Source organism: Oreochromis aureus, linkage group 1 (assembly GCF_013358895.1).
Source record: "Oreochromis aureus strain Israel breed Guangdong linkage group 1, ZZ_aureus, whole genome shotgun sequence".
Classification (NCBI taxonomy): Eukaryota; Metazoa; Chordata; class Actinopteri; order Cichliformes; family Cichlidae; genus Oreochromis; species Oreochromis aureus.
In genome coordinates this window covers 32,502,566-32,520,581 of record NC_052942.1, presented here as the reverse complement: position 1 = coordinate 32,520,581, position 18,016 = coordinate 32,502,566, and the positions used below count along the sequence as shown (strand labels likewise).

Here is an 18,016-nt window from a genome sequence, read left to right as displayed (position 1 = left end):
TTTGACACATAAAAGGGACATAGTTTAATGATGGAATGGGGTGATGGAGGTTGGATGTAGGCAGATTTTGACATTGTAAGATCTAAAAGAAATTATTTACAGTGCCGTAAGATTTTTTTTTTCCATGCAAGTAGCTATAAAAAAAGACTCTAGTCTGACATATGTTTAAAAAATCGTATACATGCATGCACATGGATCTAGTTTTCGCAAAATGGTTCCAAGGATATTTTTCAGACATTTTCCCCATTACAGGACCAGGCCATGGAAGAGGAAATGTAGGTTATAAATAGGAATCAAAAGAACTCCCCCACCGATTATTAGTAAGGGATGCCAGAGAGTGTGACATCTTTGAAAGTGGGAGAGCTTTTGAGTATTTTACAAGACAGGTGAAAGAAACATGTGTGTTAAATCATCGTACCCGGTTCACTTGGGTCAGCTCTACCATAAAAGAAAAGAGATTACAAAGGAAACTAATGAAGACACTGATCAAAGTCTGTAATGGTAATATGTAGCAGGTGTTTCAGACCTTTGCAATCCGCCCTTGCACTGCCCTCCCACCGCCAAAGCCACTTCATCCGTGAAACTTTCTCATGTATTTCACGTGTGCTTTGATAGGAACAATGGACAGAACATATTTCAGCACTATTCAAACTATGTTACGAGCAATCTGGTTCAACTCTTGAAAGGCAACTGTGGGTGATATACAAAGGCAGCCACACAGACGCTGTGCGTTTACGGTGCACTTTCATGATTGCTGGCGAGTTGAAAAGGGCTGACGTGGTAAAGGCCCACACCGGCAGGAAAGCAAGCACCTGGATTTGAGACGCATGCAAGAGTTGAAAGAAAGTTGGCTAGACTTGAAGTGGAGCCCGTTCAAAGCATGATTGCTATTTTTACACGTATCGAAGATGAAAGTGGCACTGTGCTTGATTTCAAAAATGAGGAAAGTACATGCAATAGCCTTAATAAAGACCTTAAGATTCTGATGAGACTTTTAAATAATGATATCAATAATAGAAAAAACTCGGTAAACAATAAATTCATTAAAAACGACATTTCGACGCTAGTGCAAGCAATACAACTACTAAAAATAACCGAATAGGTCTGTGACTATTGCTTTCGCTTTAAATCATGTCTCTCACATTATTCCTCTAAATGCCACAGCCATTTTAGGGGCTTAAAACACCGATTTAAAAGCCATGCTGACCGGCCTATGTGCAATATATAGATCTGTACCTGCGCCACACCTGCGTAGTGCAAAGTCTTGAGCGTGCCGAAGCTGCTTCCGCCGCGAGCTCACGCTCGAGCTGGGAATTGTAGTTCTAAATGTTACGCTTTAAAAATCTCCCCCAACAATTTCGCGACAGAATCGCATTTTAAACTGGAAAAATTGAAGACTGGCGTCTCGTAGAAATGAAATACACGGCTTCACTTGGACACGCTCTTCATGACACGAAAATAGCGGGATATGCAGTTTATTCGTGCACTACAACGACCGACGTCGCCCCTAATGAAAGCGAGGCAGTGTAAACACAACTCCAGGAACATGAAAAGATCGGGTGACAGTGAGGGGGAGAAGAGAAGAAAGGTATTGATAGCGTTTTTCTCCGTTAGGTCTGGCATATTTCTAAGCCCTGTCGCTCTTTGAATATCTAATGCTCCGTATGTGATGCTGCTGGCTGCATTTTGAAGGCTAGAAAGCCGGGAATGTCAGCGCATACTTCACCTTGCCTGTTTCCTTTATTGTGTTTTCCATTTTTTCCCCCACCAGTCTACCACAATGAAGAATTACAGTTACGTTAAAATGGTGTTTTGCCACGTAGAGACACTGCCGATGAGAAAATAGAGGTTGCAGAGTAACGCCTCGACAGCATCCTACATCAAGTTGAAATACGATATGAATTACAGCAGGCTACACAAAAATGAAAAAAATAGTGGACATTGCAACTAGTTTAATGCATAGATATCTCTTTTTTAAAAAAAAAATTAAAACAAACAAAAGACAGAGTCGAGGCTCAATTTGGGATGTTATTCTGGTGTGAAGAATAAACAATGAATCACTTGTATGGCAGCAGCAGCTGTGCAGCTCAGTGCAACAGTAAAAACAAAAGGTAAAGTTAGTGTGAAGTGTAGCCGGGATTTGGCATGCTGCCAGGCCAGCAGTCTCCAGCTGCTTCAGGCTTTACTACAGATGCAGTGGATAATGGTTTGTGCTCTGACATACAGTAGAAATGATAACCTATTGGCTAATGTTGCCACTGCTGTTATTAAAGAACAACCTGTGCTAATGTGCCAGCTGTAGAACCGGATACTGAAAAAAATAGGACTTAAATAAGGGTCACATGATGTGAGCAGAGATGAGTACCTATGTGTTGTGTGTGCTGATGTGTTGAGCTTTGCAAAAGCTGGAACTTTGCAGTATGTGGACATTCTAACGGAAGAGAGGAAACTGTGCCGTGCACTAGGCATCCAAAGCTGCTTCATCACAGTCATCTCTCTTAGCATCTGCCTGTCTGTTTCTTCTCATATCTCCAGACTTGGACGCCGTCTGCTGTGGCGCATGTGTTTGGATCATGTTAGACAGCAGTGAAACTATGTAGGACGTGGTTCCTCCTGTTTATGAAAGCAGCCATGGCAGCCAGATGAGCGGCTCAGAGAGAGAACTCATTCTAGTTGGCCCTTGGGCAGACAGGCAGTACTGCACAGACCTAATGGCTTAGCTGTCTTTCTCCTTAGATAAATAAAAGGATGAGCGAGAGAATTTGTAATTGCAAAATTTCTTTAAAACTGTACAGCAGCCAAAGCGAAAGCTGTGTGCGTTTTGAACAGTTTTCACAATATCACTGGTTGTATAAAGACACAGTTATTATGTTAACTAATACCTTGGATATGATGGTTGTCTTATCTAGTAAATGAGTGTGTCTGCAATGGTGCCCAAAGTGAGAGATGTACTGTGATGGGTGCACTGTTATTCTGAGTTGTGGAATGCAAGCCCCAACACATTAGTGCCAAATGAATACACAGTCTCCTCAGAAAATCCCATCACTACAAGTCAGTATAGCATAGACAGGTGGGATGCCATGGCTTCTTTCTATATATCTTTTTTTTTAAATGAAAGAGAACATTTGTCTGAGTCCCCGAGGGGAATTAACCCCACCTAGTCACACCAATTCACATTTATGTCATTTATTTAGGTTTTTCATCATTCAAGCTAGTGAACAGACTCACTCATCAGATTTCATTTTGTTTGTATCAGAAAAAAAAATAGTTTTTATAGATTTGTACTTTGTCTTAGGTTGTCAAGTAGCTACATTTTCATGAATTTCCTCGTCATACTAATGTTTAACCTCTAGTATGCTAATGAATTTAAAACTTTTAAGTATGTTTTATCAGTGTTGTCATCACAGGATAAATTTCCACTCATACCCTGGCAAGTGTGAAAACAGCACTGACCCTGTCCCTTAACCCAATGTTCTAATGTTGTCTTTGATGCAAGCTTGCCATTTGGACAGCGATGACAAGTATTAAGTGCTGTGGTGAAACAGGAAGTGTGTCTGTGTGCGTGAGCAGCAGGCTAAGTAATGTTCACACAGGGTCACCAGATGTTGTGAGGTCCTGGGCTCAGACCAGCCCATTGCTTAGATCAGCCTCATTGGTTTGTTCTGGTTGTGGCACCTAGTGCAAGCTGTTTAGGGTATTTAATTTCTAAACACCCATTAAAATGGTTTGTGTTTCCCTTGGTGATTCTGTTAAATTAACATCTACTGAAGTAAAAGCTGATTATGTGGCCACACATCCAGACATGGTTAATCAATTTTCCCCCACAAAATGTTAGCTGGTGAATTAGTGTAAAGGAAACGATTTATGGCAACTAATGCCGACGTCCTGTCATGTCAAGCCTGGTGTTTTAGCAAGAGGGGGGGTGTCAGATTCAGCACATTCAGCAGCTTTGCACTCTGCCGGCCATCTTTTTCTCCCTCTAAACCCAAGCTACATGCTGCTTGCTCTATTAATGAGCCAATAATGGAGAAATAGTGTTAGGTACTGACATAAAACATGGGTATGGATACCTAAGGCAGGGTAGCACATAAGCTCCAGCAGAGCTAGATTTACACCTAGGTCCTGTGTAGAATGGTAGAAAGGGGAACACTCGGTATGGGGGCTCTCACTGCTTCATCAGACCCCCGCTGGTCGAGCTGTGGAAAAGCCAAGGCCCAGAAAAATACGGCTGTGGCAGATAATGATACCATTACACTAATGGAGCTGGCAAATGAAGGAGAACCCAGATGCCTGCTTTATTACCAGAGGGGGTCATTTCCTCACTGCATTCCTAATGGCCTGAGCACACAGTATTGATCAGGCTATCATGCTGCTAATCCCCTACAGAATTACTTATCGCTGGCTAGGTGTCGATCTGCCACATGCCCTGTGCTGGCCTTGCCGTTGGGCGGCTGCTGCATGTCCAGCAGGGACCCACTGGACCGTTCACCCAATCATGATTTAGGGGCAAGTAGGGATGGCGTCTGGGAGGTCTTCAACGATGGACTGGTTAGTTCAATGTGTGTAAAAAAGAGGCAAATGAACCTAACAGCTTTCGTTTAATTAAGGAGCAGGCAGTGATGTGGCTCCACCCTCTTTATGGCCCCACTGGACACTGTGGAGCTGGTAAAGCTGTGAGGTTGGGTGTTGTTCTCAGTAATTTTGTTGTGCAGTAAATATGAACAGGGCTGCGGCAGCAGCAGGATGTGTTCGCCTGGTTTGATTATAAAGATGTCTGCGTACTTAACTTTGTTTTAAGAAGTCTGTGTGCAAATTTGTTTCATTAGGCCAAAGACTTTCCCACTTCTGGTTCTGATTAGTGTGAAAAAAATGTTTCAATTATTAATGAAATTCATTGGTCGAACATGACTGTGAATGGTGAAGCCAGGGTCCATAAACATCAGAAATAAATAGGATGGTCAGGGCTCTTTGCCCAGAGCTTGACCTGTCATATCCACGGTCTCTTTATCAGGGCCCTGTGTGTGTTAACATCCTCAGGCCATTGTAAGTGTGGCATCCTAGCATTAGCAGACCGCTCTTGTCACCTCTGGCCTTGGCTAATCAAAGTGTTTACCTTAAGGGTGTGCATTTAGCATTGCTCGTTAGGACTACTCCAGTAGCCATAAAGAGGTATTTATATATTTCCATCTAGAATAACCTGTCGTAGCTAGGGAAACTAGCTATTGATCCAGGTATTTAGTCATTTCTTTCTGCGTGCCCCATCAATATTGTGCAAACATTCGTCCAGGCGTCCATTTGAGAGTTGACCTAAGCCCTGGCCTCCATATTTTGCTCCCATTGGAGTTCAGTGATATACTATTATGAAAAGTAAAATCAATGAATGAATATGAAGTTTGGTGTGTAATATAGCGGAGGCTGGCGGCCCCAGGTCTTTCATTGATCGACTGCATGAGTGTTGGAGGGGTCTGATTAGACTGCTGCTGAGCTTTTCTTCTTCATGTCTTTGCACTGTTTTGCCTATTTGATCTTTGCTCATATATTTGTTTGGAGATGTTACAGATCATCATTTTTTTGATTAAATCAGCCCACACAGAACTGTTCCAAGGATTTATGTCATTATGTGTACTAAAGTTAACCTAAGATAAAGCACGAATTAAAATATTGCTGTTGTGTTATTAATTTAGTTTAAAGTATTATTTCACTTTAGCCAATTTAACAAATAATTTTTGAGCGTATTTGCTACTTTCTTATTGTTATTGATAAAGATTATGAACACAGTAATGTGTAATTTCTAAGAATGACTTACCAAGTTTCTGTTTATTACAAATGAAAAAGTTAAGAAACCCTCGTTAATTTTCCTTCATTTCATCCTTCATCCATTCTATAATAGTAGTCTTTGTTGAATAAGCAGCATTTTAAGGGTGCATGATGTCTACATTTGGTTTGCATGTGGAAGGATATCAACTTTTATGGTCCACCGGTACTGTGCCAAGGTGTGTGTTTAAATGACTTGATGGGGAAATTACAGTTTGGTGTTGCTCGAAAATGCAATCCTGCAGTCATACTGAAAGAAGCATCTGCAGAGGTTTCCTCCAACCACTAGCTGCAACCTGCTCATCTAGACTAGTTAGTTGCTACTTGCTGCTAGGTGGTCATAATGTCATTCTTAACCCTATGGTTAACCCTTATATATATTTTTTAATACTGGAGAACAAAATGACTTTCAGTGTGTTAAATTATTCTCCACTGGAAGCAATGAGAATCATATAGAGAGTGAACCTTTATGAACTGTGTACTATTTTAAGTATGGTTCTAATCAAAATTAATATAACAGTTAATAGTCCACAACTAAGTTTTCTTATAAGATGTATAAAAAAATCGCTCTCAAACAGCATGCTGCAGAGTGTTAGCTAGTCTTATAGCACAAGCGTCTTTAATAGCAAGAACAGACTAGACAAATGTTGAGGCTGGCTTTATAATGACTTATAATGACCGACCAAGAGAAGAACTTTATCTGGAGTTTGAGAGGTTTTTGGTTTAAAAAAAATGTGACTCTCTTGCTGTTATTTCTGGGTGTGCTGCTTCTTTGCTTTTGTCTTCTCACCCTTTATGAGAAGAGTATGATAGGAATGATGTCAGGCTTAGGGGTTCTGTTTTCTGTCTTGTTAAATTAACAAAGATTTTTACGCTGGTAAATACCGGGCTCAGATTTATCCTTCCAGCAACTGGGAACCAAGCAGAGGGGTGATGATTGAGGATTATGCGAGGCTAATAGGTGTTTTTCCAACGACAGAATATTTTGTGCCCCAAAGTTTGGAACAATAAGTCAAAATTTAGCTTTTTTTAAAAAGCCCAACTTCGCAGCTCTGCTGTGGGAACATTAATGGGAGTGAGCCATATGTTGACTATATTTAAATGGCCTAAAAGTATAATAGGCAGCCTGTTAAGACAGAAGGACTCTTTACAGCATTGCACAAAATATTTATTTCTTCTTAAAAGAACCGGAGAATATATTATGTATTGATTTGGTTGTGTGTTTTTATTTTATCCCTGTTTCATGATGACATTTGGATGTTTTTATATTCTATAAAGCTTTGACAGAAGCCACTGTTTTAACTATAGTACTGTATACCTATATATGGACTCAGTCATTGGGAAAAGAAAACTGTTAGACTGTTAGAACTGAAAAAAAATGTAATGGTGTATTACAGCTATTTGTCATACATAATGTTTGGCAAGTTGATGAGCTGATGCATTACACCCATGTGTATATATACCAATGCTTTGCTTGCTATGCTATCTTTAGTATTTATAACCTAGATGTTTTTTTCTCCTATGGATGCAGTAACCAAGATTGTCCAAACAGCTCACAACAACTTTGGTGCCTGTCACCCCCTACCGATCACCTCATATTAGTGTTGAGGCATTAGCCAAAGATGTCATCATATTCAAAAACAAGGCTGAGATGTGGATCATGCAAACTGGCCGACTTGGTCAGCCGTCAGTTTCAATGAGATTACATCAACTGTGACCTGCAAAAGTAGGGTTCACCTGTCAAGCATGTGGCCTGTCACAAAAGAGACATAGAATAATCAGTTCAATCAATAGATGTTGGTGGCTCATCGGGCTGATGCTGAATAAACATGGGGATGACCCTCTCAACTCATACACAGAGGCTAGAGCCTCCTGGGGGTTCATTAGTCACCCGAGGCTATGATCCAAGCGAGTTGTTATTCTTTGTTTCTGTTTGTTTGGCATTCTGGTGTGTGTGTGTGTGTGTGTTTGTGTTTGTGCGCCTGTATGAATGTGCACTAGGTGTGGGTAGGTGGTTTGGGGTTGGACATATCTTTGAATAAATATTGTCTAATAATCATCTCTGTGTGTCGCGGCTGCCGTTGGTGTAACTGCTCGGAGAACACAAGACACAAGGAATCAATAAGCACCATGGAGGGTGGAAAGATGAGCAACTGCGAACGTAATAATGCCTCCTTCAGTCTGCACTTATTCAGTCTTCAGTGAAAAACATCAGTAATAATCAATGCTACCCAGAATGCGTCCTATTGGTACTGGGTGTTACTAATTTTAGCTAACGCCATTAAAAACTGTTTCCCTGTGCAACGCCACCTGCATAGGACAGAGCAGTCTTCATGCTGTTTATTTGTGAATTTATTTTCCTTTACAGTGACTCACCTTTCCAATAAAGTACAAGTACCTACTGCTGGAGTGGTTGCACCACATCTGGTTTCAATGGAAAGTCCAAAACCCTTCATTCACAAAAGCTGCAGGAGACCAGGTTCACAAGGTGCTGTAAATACTAACTGTTAATTTGTACATCATAAGTTCTTTTCCATAAACGTGAGCAATGAAAGTGTGTTAAAATACCTGGCATTTCGCTTGTTTCTTTGTAGAAGCTCAACATAGGAAGTGCCTCCTACAGCCAAAGGCAGATTTCAGCTTTATTCATGTAGTCAGCTGGAGCTGCAGTTAGTCTCCTCTGCTAACCATTTTAAATGGAATACCCTTAGTTATTTTCTGCTTGTACCCAACATAATGTTTTGTATTAATTTAGTGTTACTATGGGAAGAGTTTGATAGGAATGATGTCAGGCTTAGGCGTTCTGTTTTCTGTCTTGTTAAATTATCAGAGATTTTTACGGTGGCAGTTAAAAGTTAAAACGGAACAAAGGCAAATTAATTTTTGTGAAAACACACAAATGGCTTTAAAAATAATTTTTCATCCTTTGTACATTAGGTTTAGCGCTTCCACCAGGACGTTAGTAACCAGAGCAACTTGCAGTCTGGAGTAGCTGTCTGAGTTATCCTGCATTTGCTTTCATGGAGCACTTTGTATTGCTCATTCCAGCATTTACTTGGCATCAAGTCTTTGAGAAGTGTTTGCTCACTTCAGGTGGTCTGTTCATGTCTCAGTGATTCTTTCTCTGAACCCCCGTGTGTTTTTTCTTCATCAGTCTAACTTTTCCTTGCATATGCGAGGGAGCCAACGACAGCTTGACTGGCATGCTGTCAGACAGGTGATGCCTTTCCAATGGTGGAGCATCAGCCCTTTACTGAGTGCTTGTATGCGTGAGTGTGTGTGTGTAGAAAAAGCGGGGGTATTGTCAGGACGTGACCGGCACACTTTGCATGTTCTTCTCGAGACAGGTGCTTCTGGGCGAGCACTGGTGCATGACAGTTGCCTTTCATCGCTGTCTTCTCTACACTTAACCCCTGACCGGCCCTCCCTTCTTCCTCTAGCTCCTCATCCTCTTCACTTCTTTCCTCCCTCCCTCTCTCCACCACGTCTGACCTCTTCTCACGGCGCCTCCCTCGGCCGTTCTGAGTGATGGACTGCGAAGGCTAGTAGGCGGCTTGCGCTTTGCATGTGGTGGTGGTGGTGTGGTGCGGCAGGCTTGTCACAAGCCTAACACTGTCAGGCCTCGGAAATCCAGCTGTCCAGACCAAACTGCGCACACTCATTTCCACACACTTACACCCACACCGCAACTTTTTGTTCAACAGTCTGTAATTCCATCCACTGGTGCTGTCAAGCACTTGATCAAACGTGCATAAAGAAAGGAGCCCCTTGGCTGAATCCCATCCTATCTCTTCCTATCATAATGTAGGCAGATTTTCCCTCCTCTGCCTGTTTCTTCAACTCTGTTTATTCAGATGAGCCTGACTGGGGGGCAGCGGGTCACATCCACTTGGCTGGCTAAAATGGTCCTGAATTGAGGGTTGTCTCCAGTGAGATGAAGGGAGAAAAAAAACACAAGAAGGGGTTAGGGAGGGCTGCCGAGCGGTCATGTCAGGGCTGTTTTCGGGGTTGTTTGTGTGCGTGCGTGTGCGTGCATGTGTGTGTGCATGTGGCATGGCAGAAGTAGGGGTTAGGGAGTTTGAGGGTTCAGTTGTCAACCCCTGTGTCATGCTTGCCCTGGCCCTGTTATGTAGAGGGCATCTACTGTCATTTGTTTCAGGACTGTCTGAAGTGGAGTGAGCCGCAGAAGCATAAAAAGTAGTCAGCAGAGTGTAAGCTCTCAGGTGCCTCGACGTACCACACTTTAATTTAAAAGTACAAGCTCAAACACTGTAGGTGCTAATCCCTTATTAATTTGACATGCCAAAGTTTGTCTTATCCAGTTTGTCTTTTAGAGATTTGTTTCGGGGTTGCACTTTGAACCTCTGTTATTCATGAAGATGGGGACTGATCCTGATGTTTTCCGTAGCACATAGTTACTGTTATATTTTTTTGCCTCTTTGTTCTTTGAGCTTTATCATGTTAAGTAAAGTAGGTGGATTAAAGTATTCTCAAAGCCAACTTTGGAGACGACATACACTAGATAGGCTTTTGTTTTTTTTTTTAAATAGTCATTTTGTACTTACAAGTTTTTGAAGTTCATCCCAGTGAGTGTGTGTGTGTATGTACATGTGTGTGCTTGAGTATCTGTGTTTGTATTTTAGGTGCATGTGTGTGTTTCATCTGACATGCATCTCCCACATTCTTCCCACTATGGGAAAAAAAAAGCAAATGGTTAAGACTCTTTAAATTTGTTGTTTGAGTGTCAGAGAAGACATGAGCACCGCGCACGCCATGAGCTTAATCCAACAACAGCCTGCCTGCCATACTGTACACCCGCTATCTGCGAGTGAGTGGACCCCTTCCGCGCAACCATTGTCATATATAGGGGGCATTGTCACATATGAGATGGACTCATGTAAATGCGGTGACAAGCTAGTGTCTCGGCTGACTGACAGCACAGAGGGATTGGGCTAATCTGAGTGACTGATTTGAGGCATGCGGCAGCTCGGCTGTCCCCATAACTCCTGAGAAATAGACAGCTTCAGCAGAGTTATCTGTGTTTGTAAGTCCTTCTGCTGCACTGGGATGACAATAGGGATTAGTGCCAAGGTTCTTTAAACTGTTTTTTTTTTTTTCTTTTTTCTTTTTTGTGGGGGGGGGGCTCTTATCGGTGTCTCGGCAGGATGCTGCCGCAGCCAGTTTTCCTTGACTGTCAATTAAAGAGGGGATCATTAACTTCAAGGGTATAAATGTTCTAACACTGGTATTACGTTGGAAAGCTAAGTCGCTGACAGATGTTCCAACTTTAATTCTCCACTTGTTTTTTTGTCCTTTAATTAATTTATGTATCACTATTCGGGTTTTAAATATTTTTTCTCCCTGTCTGCTCTTTGTTAGCCTGTAATCTCAGTTACCATGGTAGTCGCAAAGACGATTGGGCCTTGTCACTCGCCTGTGTTTCTTATGAGGTTCAATCGGCTAATGTATTCAATATCATCCAAACTGAAAGGTAAACAGTATCTAATGGTGCATGTGTTCCTGCACTGCCTCAATACAACCTGAAGTCGCTGGGGGGGAGGAGAACGGTACGTCTGCGCCTAGTTCCCAGGCTTTTCAGGAGGACCCAACTATTTAGAATGGTGCTCGATAAAAACAAGAAGAGCACATCCTGTATTTCTGTACATGTGTGGTTCTTTGGGAGGTAAACAAAAGTAGTGTAATACTTTGGGGTTATCTTTTGGAGGCTTTTATGGCATTTTTGAAGCACAAGTAGGACAGCTGTGGTTGAGATTTTCAGCCAATGTGCTGCAGTGGGATGTAGCAAAGGTATATTGTAGGTTGCTGCATGGAGGAAGAAAGAAAACTAGGGGATACGTTAAGGGAAATGTGAAAGAGAGAGGTGACAGAGACTGCTAATGGGCAAACTCTCTTTATCCACTGCCAGTGCCATCACCGGCACTACCCTGTTCTTTTATGACAGCTCTCTTCCTTTGTTCTCCACGTCGGCCCACTCACTGCTGGGGATTCATGACAAGTTTTCACGGGCTGATCAAACGCTGCGGTGACACCTGATTAGGATATAGCGCGTGTTTACAGTCGTGCATGGCGAGGACACCCCCACCCCCGTTCTCAGACAACAACGGAGACTTCACCTTGACTAATTAAATTTGCACCTGCAATGCCAGCTGTGACAGCCACTGGAGGGCTACATTTATTTATGTCACTCCTTGCATACTTCCTGTGACGTTTAGGAGGCTGAGTTTGCACTAGCTCCTCTGTTGACTTGCACTGTGGTTTACTTCAATAGCCATCTTTATTGTGGCTGTATCTGCCCTGATGTTCGGGAAGGCGGATTTGTCCTCCGTCTTGGAGGATGGGCGATTGTACCTGGAGCTGTGGCAAGTGGAGATGTGGGGGTGAAATGTGTAAAGTCATAAAATTTTAACGTATGCAAAGGTGTGAAATCCCTCTGACATATAATAATAATAATAATGATAATAATAATGATAATGAAAAATCTTGCAATACTTTGGCGGCATTATTTTAACATTAACAACTTCCAGATATATTTCTGTAAATTTAGATACAACATTTAATCATGTGGCAAAACACATATATATGGCAGTGTCATGTAGTGTTTGCTGGCATTCTGTGATTTTCTAATTTTAAAGACTGAGTGCTGCCTGGTAATTGAATCTGTTTTATCTCTTCTGTTCCTTAGATCTCATTTTAAATGGTTTTTGGGTGGCTTGTTTAAAGTACTGTGATTTGTGTATTCCTGGATGAAAAAATACTTACTAAATCATGCAGCAGTGTGCATACATACCATATGTGTGCCTGTAGTGATGATCTGAGTGCGTGCATGTTTATCTATCTAAATCAGTGTTGAGAGTGCAAAAGGCCACAGCTGAAGTGAGCAGAACATCAGTCACCCAGTAGCAGGAGACAGGAGCCTGATAATTTGTGGCTTTGCCCCCTCCTCTCTCTCTTTCTCTCTGTCTCTCTTTATTTCACCCCCCACAACTCTATTCTGCCTCCCCAGCCTCAAATTGACCAGGCTCGACTGCTGGTCATGCTGTATTACATGGGTTAGATGAAGTAATTATTTCTAGGCCACTGACTACAAGCAAGATTAATAGTTTTTGAAACGGCCATAATGGAGGGCTGACCTGCCATGACATAAGCATTATTTCAAGCTCACCTCCACTCTCATCCCTCTCACCTCTGGGCACCGGCAGAGTGTGATTTATACCTGGGCTAATGAGGGGAGGGAACCTTGGAGCCCGGAGCCAACGGCCTACTAGTGTAGTGTTAAGGCATGTTCCCCCAAATGTATGGGCAGTGTGGTCATCTGAGGAAGGGTGGTACAGTGATTGGTTTTTCAACAAATTAAACCATGTGATTAAAACACACTTTTTGCATTCAATTATTTAGCTTATTTTATTTTATTTTTTTCATGAAACTTTAATAATTTGGGTTGTTCTCTGGAAAGCATTGGGCCTCACTGAGATCTTAAAGAACAAATTATTTGCTATTGATGTTGAAGCCCTTTGACCTGTGATTCATTGGTGTGTCCCCCCCAACTCTTGATGATCAGCAGCCTGAAAGATCACAGAACCTGGAAAGTTGTCACTAGGTGGCAGTTGGACATCATATTATCAGATGCACTCTCCTCTTCCCTCCACCACCCTCTTCCTCCTTCTTCTTACTTTCCTCTCTCACTTCCTCCCTCCCCTCTGGGCTAAGTACACCTCAGATGTCAGGGTGTTTTATTTTTATTGGATGAGGGCAGTGTGTAATGCATTCACCTCCGTTCCAGCCAGCTGTTAAATGCCCCGGAACATGGTCTGTTCAGGCTCCGCCCCGGTAACCCCTCTGATTGCCTGTAATAATTAGCAGAAGTGAACAGTAACTATGACACCTAGTGAGGGTTTGAAACAGCTTGTGACTCCTTGATACACATGTGAAAAGGCTTCAGTGACTTGGGTCTGGCCCAGTGTGCCAACATCCCTTTCTACTTGGTGTGTGTGTCTTTTAAGCTTTAATATTAACCCTTAACTTTAAACACATGCATGCAGTGTGGCATCAGCAATTACATTTTCAAATGGCTGGCTTTGTAAACCTCCAGGATGTTAATCTGTCACTATTCAGGCTACTGGGAAGAGTGAAAAGAGGATTAAGCTATTCAATTCCTGGTAGAATATTTTCCTTTGTTCAGAATGAGTGAAAGAAAAATAAATAAAGAAATAAGGTGGTTTCTCAAGCAAGACAAGTGCTGTCTGCTACATTTCAGGATTTGGCTAATGCCATTATAGCAAACTTATCTGTCCCAGTATTCCAGGAAGACCGACAGACTGTTGTGTAAACAGCCACAAATGATATTCAGCCCATAATTCAATATTAATCTGATAATGCCAGTTTATCTGGGTCAGAAAGTACATTAGAAAGAATTAGACCTGTCCTAGATGTTCTGGCCACATCTGTTTAGAGGCATATGTTTTTCTAGTGGCTTAGATGGTTGTCAGGATTTAAACTTGGGTCATGTGTCTAGCTTGTTAATAATGCCATAATAAAAAAATCTGTTTTAACATATAGGTCACCGAAAAATTGTTAAGGTTATCCTAGTTTTGCTGCATATATATGATAGTGGAAAGATGTTTTTCAGTTATTGATGTGTTGCGTGTGAACATGGCATACAGCTAAGCTGGAATAATAATCTTGGGTTGTTTTTGTCAACCACCATATACTGTATTAAATCTTATGGTTAGCATAAGGTTATAATATACCACATCATAATTGTCACAGCTGTCAACCGATCAGGCACAGCACCCCAGTCTTAGCCCCTCGTTTACCCTTTACTTCCTGCCTCTTGGGTCTTATTGCACATCATCTTTATCCCAGATGAAGTACTAGACTCCGTAGTGTCAGGAGATGATCTAATATGGAACCAAAAGGACACAGAGCTGGGAAATCATCGTCATTTGAAGAGGTTGCTTGTCACAGGATGGGTTTGATCAGCCCGTGCTGCGGTACACAGAGCCGGGTCTTTGCACTGTCTAACAGTGGTACTGGATTAGAGACACAAGCCACTTCGACTGTGATCAGTCACTCACACATGAAGACACGCGGCAGGACTGAAATCCTCCTCGCACACTTCATCCACATCATGTACAGGCTTCTTCGTCAAGCCTACTGTATGGAAATGAGACGCATTGCTGTTGACAGTGATGGTACATGTCTGTTTTTGTAAAAATACATTTTTGGTGGCTTCATTTTACAACTAACGTTATCTACATTAATAAAGGTACTTCCGCAGAGAGGGAGCTACAATACCAGGTTGTGTTTGTCTATGCAGCTGCCTGACCTGCCTGAATCCTACTGATCTGTGACATGTTGAGATGATGGTAGTGTGTGTGAAGAGTCTGGCTTTACACCCTTTAGACACTGTGTATTGCTAAGTGCTATTGAATTGTTTACTGTCACAAATCACAAACCTTTCAATGACCAGGTGCGTCCACCGTACACCCACTCATCTGTCCATCAGCTGCTCCGCCCTGAGCGATGTGTTGGTCTGCTGGGCTCTGAGGACCGTAGCACTGGTCTTTGGAGCTGGGGATTTTAAACGCTCCACCTGATTATTGATTTCTTCTGCCTCGCTGAGCCAGCCAAGCTTGAGAGAAATGTAGAGAAAGAAAGAAAGCAAGCTGCAAAGGGGAAGGGCAGTCTGGTGGCCTTGGTCCTTTGGTCTTCAGGTCTGTCCTTGACACTGCCTATGGGACAGGCCTGGAGGACACCTCTTGTCCTCACTGTAAGCCCCTACCAGCCCCTCCAGCTAGCGCGCCCTCCCTGTGGGGCATGCTGCACTTTGCACAGCCATATTGACTTTTTGGAAGGGAAGGAAAAGTGTGGCTGGATGGTGAGAGTGTAAGAGGGAGGGAGGGGGAAATGGGAAAATCGAGGGAGCTTTCTAAAGCAGTGACTTCTCCTTGACTGCACCTCTAGACGCGACAACCCTGTTAGAACAACTCAGTGGCCCTGGTGCCCTGCTGAAAACTGCTAATCACAGTCTTTCAATCAATGCTCTCCTGCCTCTCTTCTCTTCCTCCCTCCATCCCTCTCCCTTCCTCATTTTCTCACTCTTTCCCCTGACTTTCCCTTGACTGAACTGGACCCAGCCTGAATACCAAGGGACTGTGTCTACATTAAAACCGGCCATTCCACATGGAAAACAGCTGACCTCATGAAAGCGTGTTGTAATTTGAAGGTGAAAACTAAAAAGCTTTCTCGATCGACATAATCTTAATGGAAACATTAAGGCCCAGCCACAAACCAACAATTAAGGCAAAAAGGCAAATGGCCCTTGTGTACCGGTGGAGCTATCCAATTCATAGACATGGCACATGGTCTCTTTTGACTGTAAGGCTGCTAGTTAGAATCCTGGTGAGTGTTTAAAACTGAAAATGCCCTTGAACCAGACTTTTTTTTACCCTCAGTTACCCCAGTGGGAGAACAGAGAAACTGTTTTATTGTCTACAAGAAAACTTTAGATGTACCGAGCAGCTCCTCTGTGTAAAAATCTGTGGGTATGCGAGTGTGAAGCAGCTAGTATGTTTCTGATAAAGAGCATGCTCAGTCAATCTTTCCCGGACAAATAAAAAAAGGTTATGTAAGGCATGCATCGACAGATCTCTTAAATCCCCATCCTCTCTTTCTCTTCTTCCCTCTCCTCTTCTCTCCAGATCTGACACTTGCTAAAGGTCACAGAAACATCTTTTTTCCCCTTTGAGGTGTAGATAAGTGTGAAATAGATGTTGACACCACAGACACATTGAAAAGCACTTAAACAGAGTGGCTATGTGCCAACCTTTCTGAGTCTGGCTTTGTGCATTTGTAAATACTTTTGAATGATTGATCTCTGACACATGTGTACGCATACTCTCCACCTGACAGAATTACACGTACCTTGGGATCTTTGGAAGAGTAACTTTAGGTAAGTATGTGAGTGTGAAAGTATACACATGGCTTGCACAGTTAGCCCAGAATAGGACTTTTGATGTGAAATTTTTATACCGAGTGTGTGTTGCTGTACCTTATCTCACACATGTGGCATTTTTCAAATGTGACTGGGTTCCAGTAGAGGTGGTCATATTGTATGTGTGTGTGTATGTGTGTGTGTGTGTGTAAGTGTGTACATCTAATTAATGACTGGCAGTGGTCCCCCACAGCTCTGGTAATGTGCTTAGATCAGTGTTATAAACAGGGCGTGAAAGGTCTGCCCAGCGCCAGCCTTTTAAATGACTGGCCTCTTGTTCAGGTAGATGGATGGAAATGTTCTAATATTAATGATCACGTCCCCCGCTGACCTGTCGCGAGGTGAAATGATCAACGCAGCCTTCAGCTTCCAACGGCAATTAATGGGCCAGAGCCGATCTGTCTGCCATTTGTCATCACTTACTCCACCTGTGCACCCCCGCCGAACACGTGCTAAACATGTCTGTCAATATATACAGAATGTTCACTTCACTGATTTGAAAAAATATGCAACGGTTAATGACATAGCATTTGTTCTCAGTTATTTCTGGACACATTATTTTTCTTCTCCTTAATTTGTTTCTAACCAGAAATGAGAAAACAAAACCAGAAAAAAAACCCCAAAAGAAGTCTGATGACTTCAGTATGTCTCAATCCTTTGTTGTGTATCACTGATTATGTTCTTAATAAGTTACTTTGAAGAGACTGTCTTGCATAAAACATGATTTGCAAACGTAAGCTAGACCCACATGTCAAACTGAATCTGTAAATGCATCTCAGGATGATACACATTACCCAGTAAAATTTACATATTAACAAGAAAGTAGCTGAAAGTCGGTTGATTTTAGATATTTCTGGCAGCATCCTTCTTACTGACCTTTAACTCTCACAGTCCAATTCATATTCATAGGCCAGTCCTCAGCAGGAGTATGGAGACAAGGGGTTACACATTACCAATGCCCTCGCTCTGAGGTCAGCTCCCACACATTCCAGTTACCCATTTACCAGTCTGCCCAGTTAGCCATCACATTAAGTCACCAAACTTCGAGCTGGTGTTCCTAAAATAAATGAATACCACAAGTTCCTGTAAACAAAATGTCAGAATGGGGGGGATTTTTTTTCCCCTGAATTTTGTTTTTATGGCATGCATGATGAAAACAAGAGAGGTCATTTTTGTCGCTGTAACTGC

The 18,016-nt window shown here is 42.3% G+C and overlaps 1 protein-coding gene across 1 annotated transcript in view; it reads left to right on the top strand.

Moving 5' to 3' along the window:
* Positions 1 to 1,320: 1,320 nt before the first annotated feature.
* The window catches only part of fto (FTO alpha-ketoglutarate dependent dioxygenase), a 113,993-nt gene continuing 97,297 nt past the window's right edge, over positions 1,321 to 18,016 (top strand). Inside the window, exon 1 of the mRNA XM_031746555.2 lies at positions 1,321 to 1,588. Within this exon, the coding sequence (XP_031602415.1) occupies positions 1,469 to 1,588 (120 nt within the window). The 5' untranslated portion in view covers positions 1,321 to 1,468. The remainder of the gene's footprint in view (positions 1,589 to 18,016) is intronic.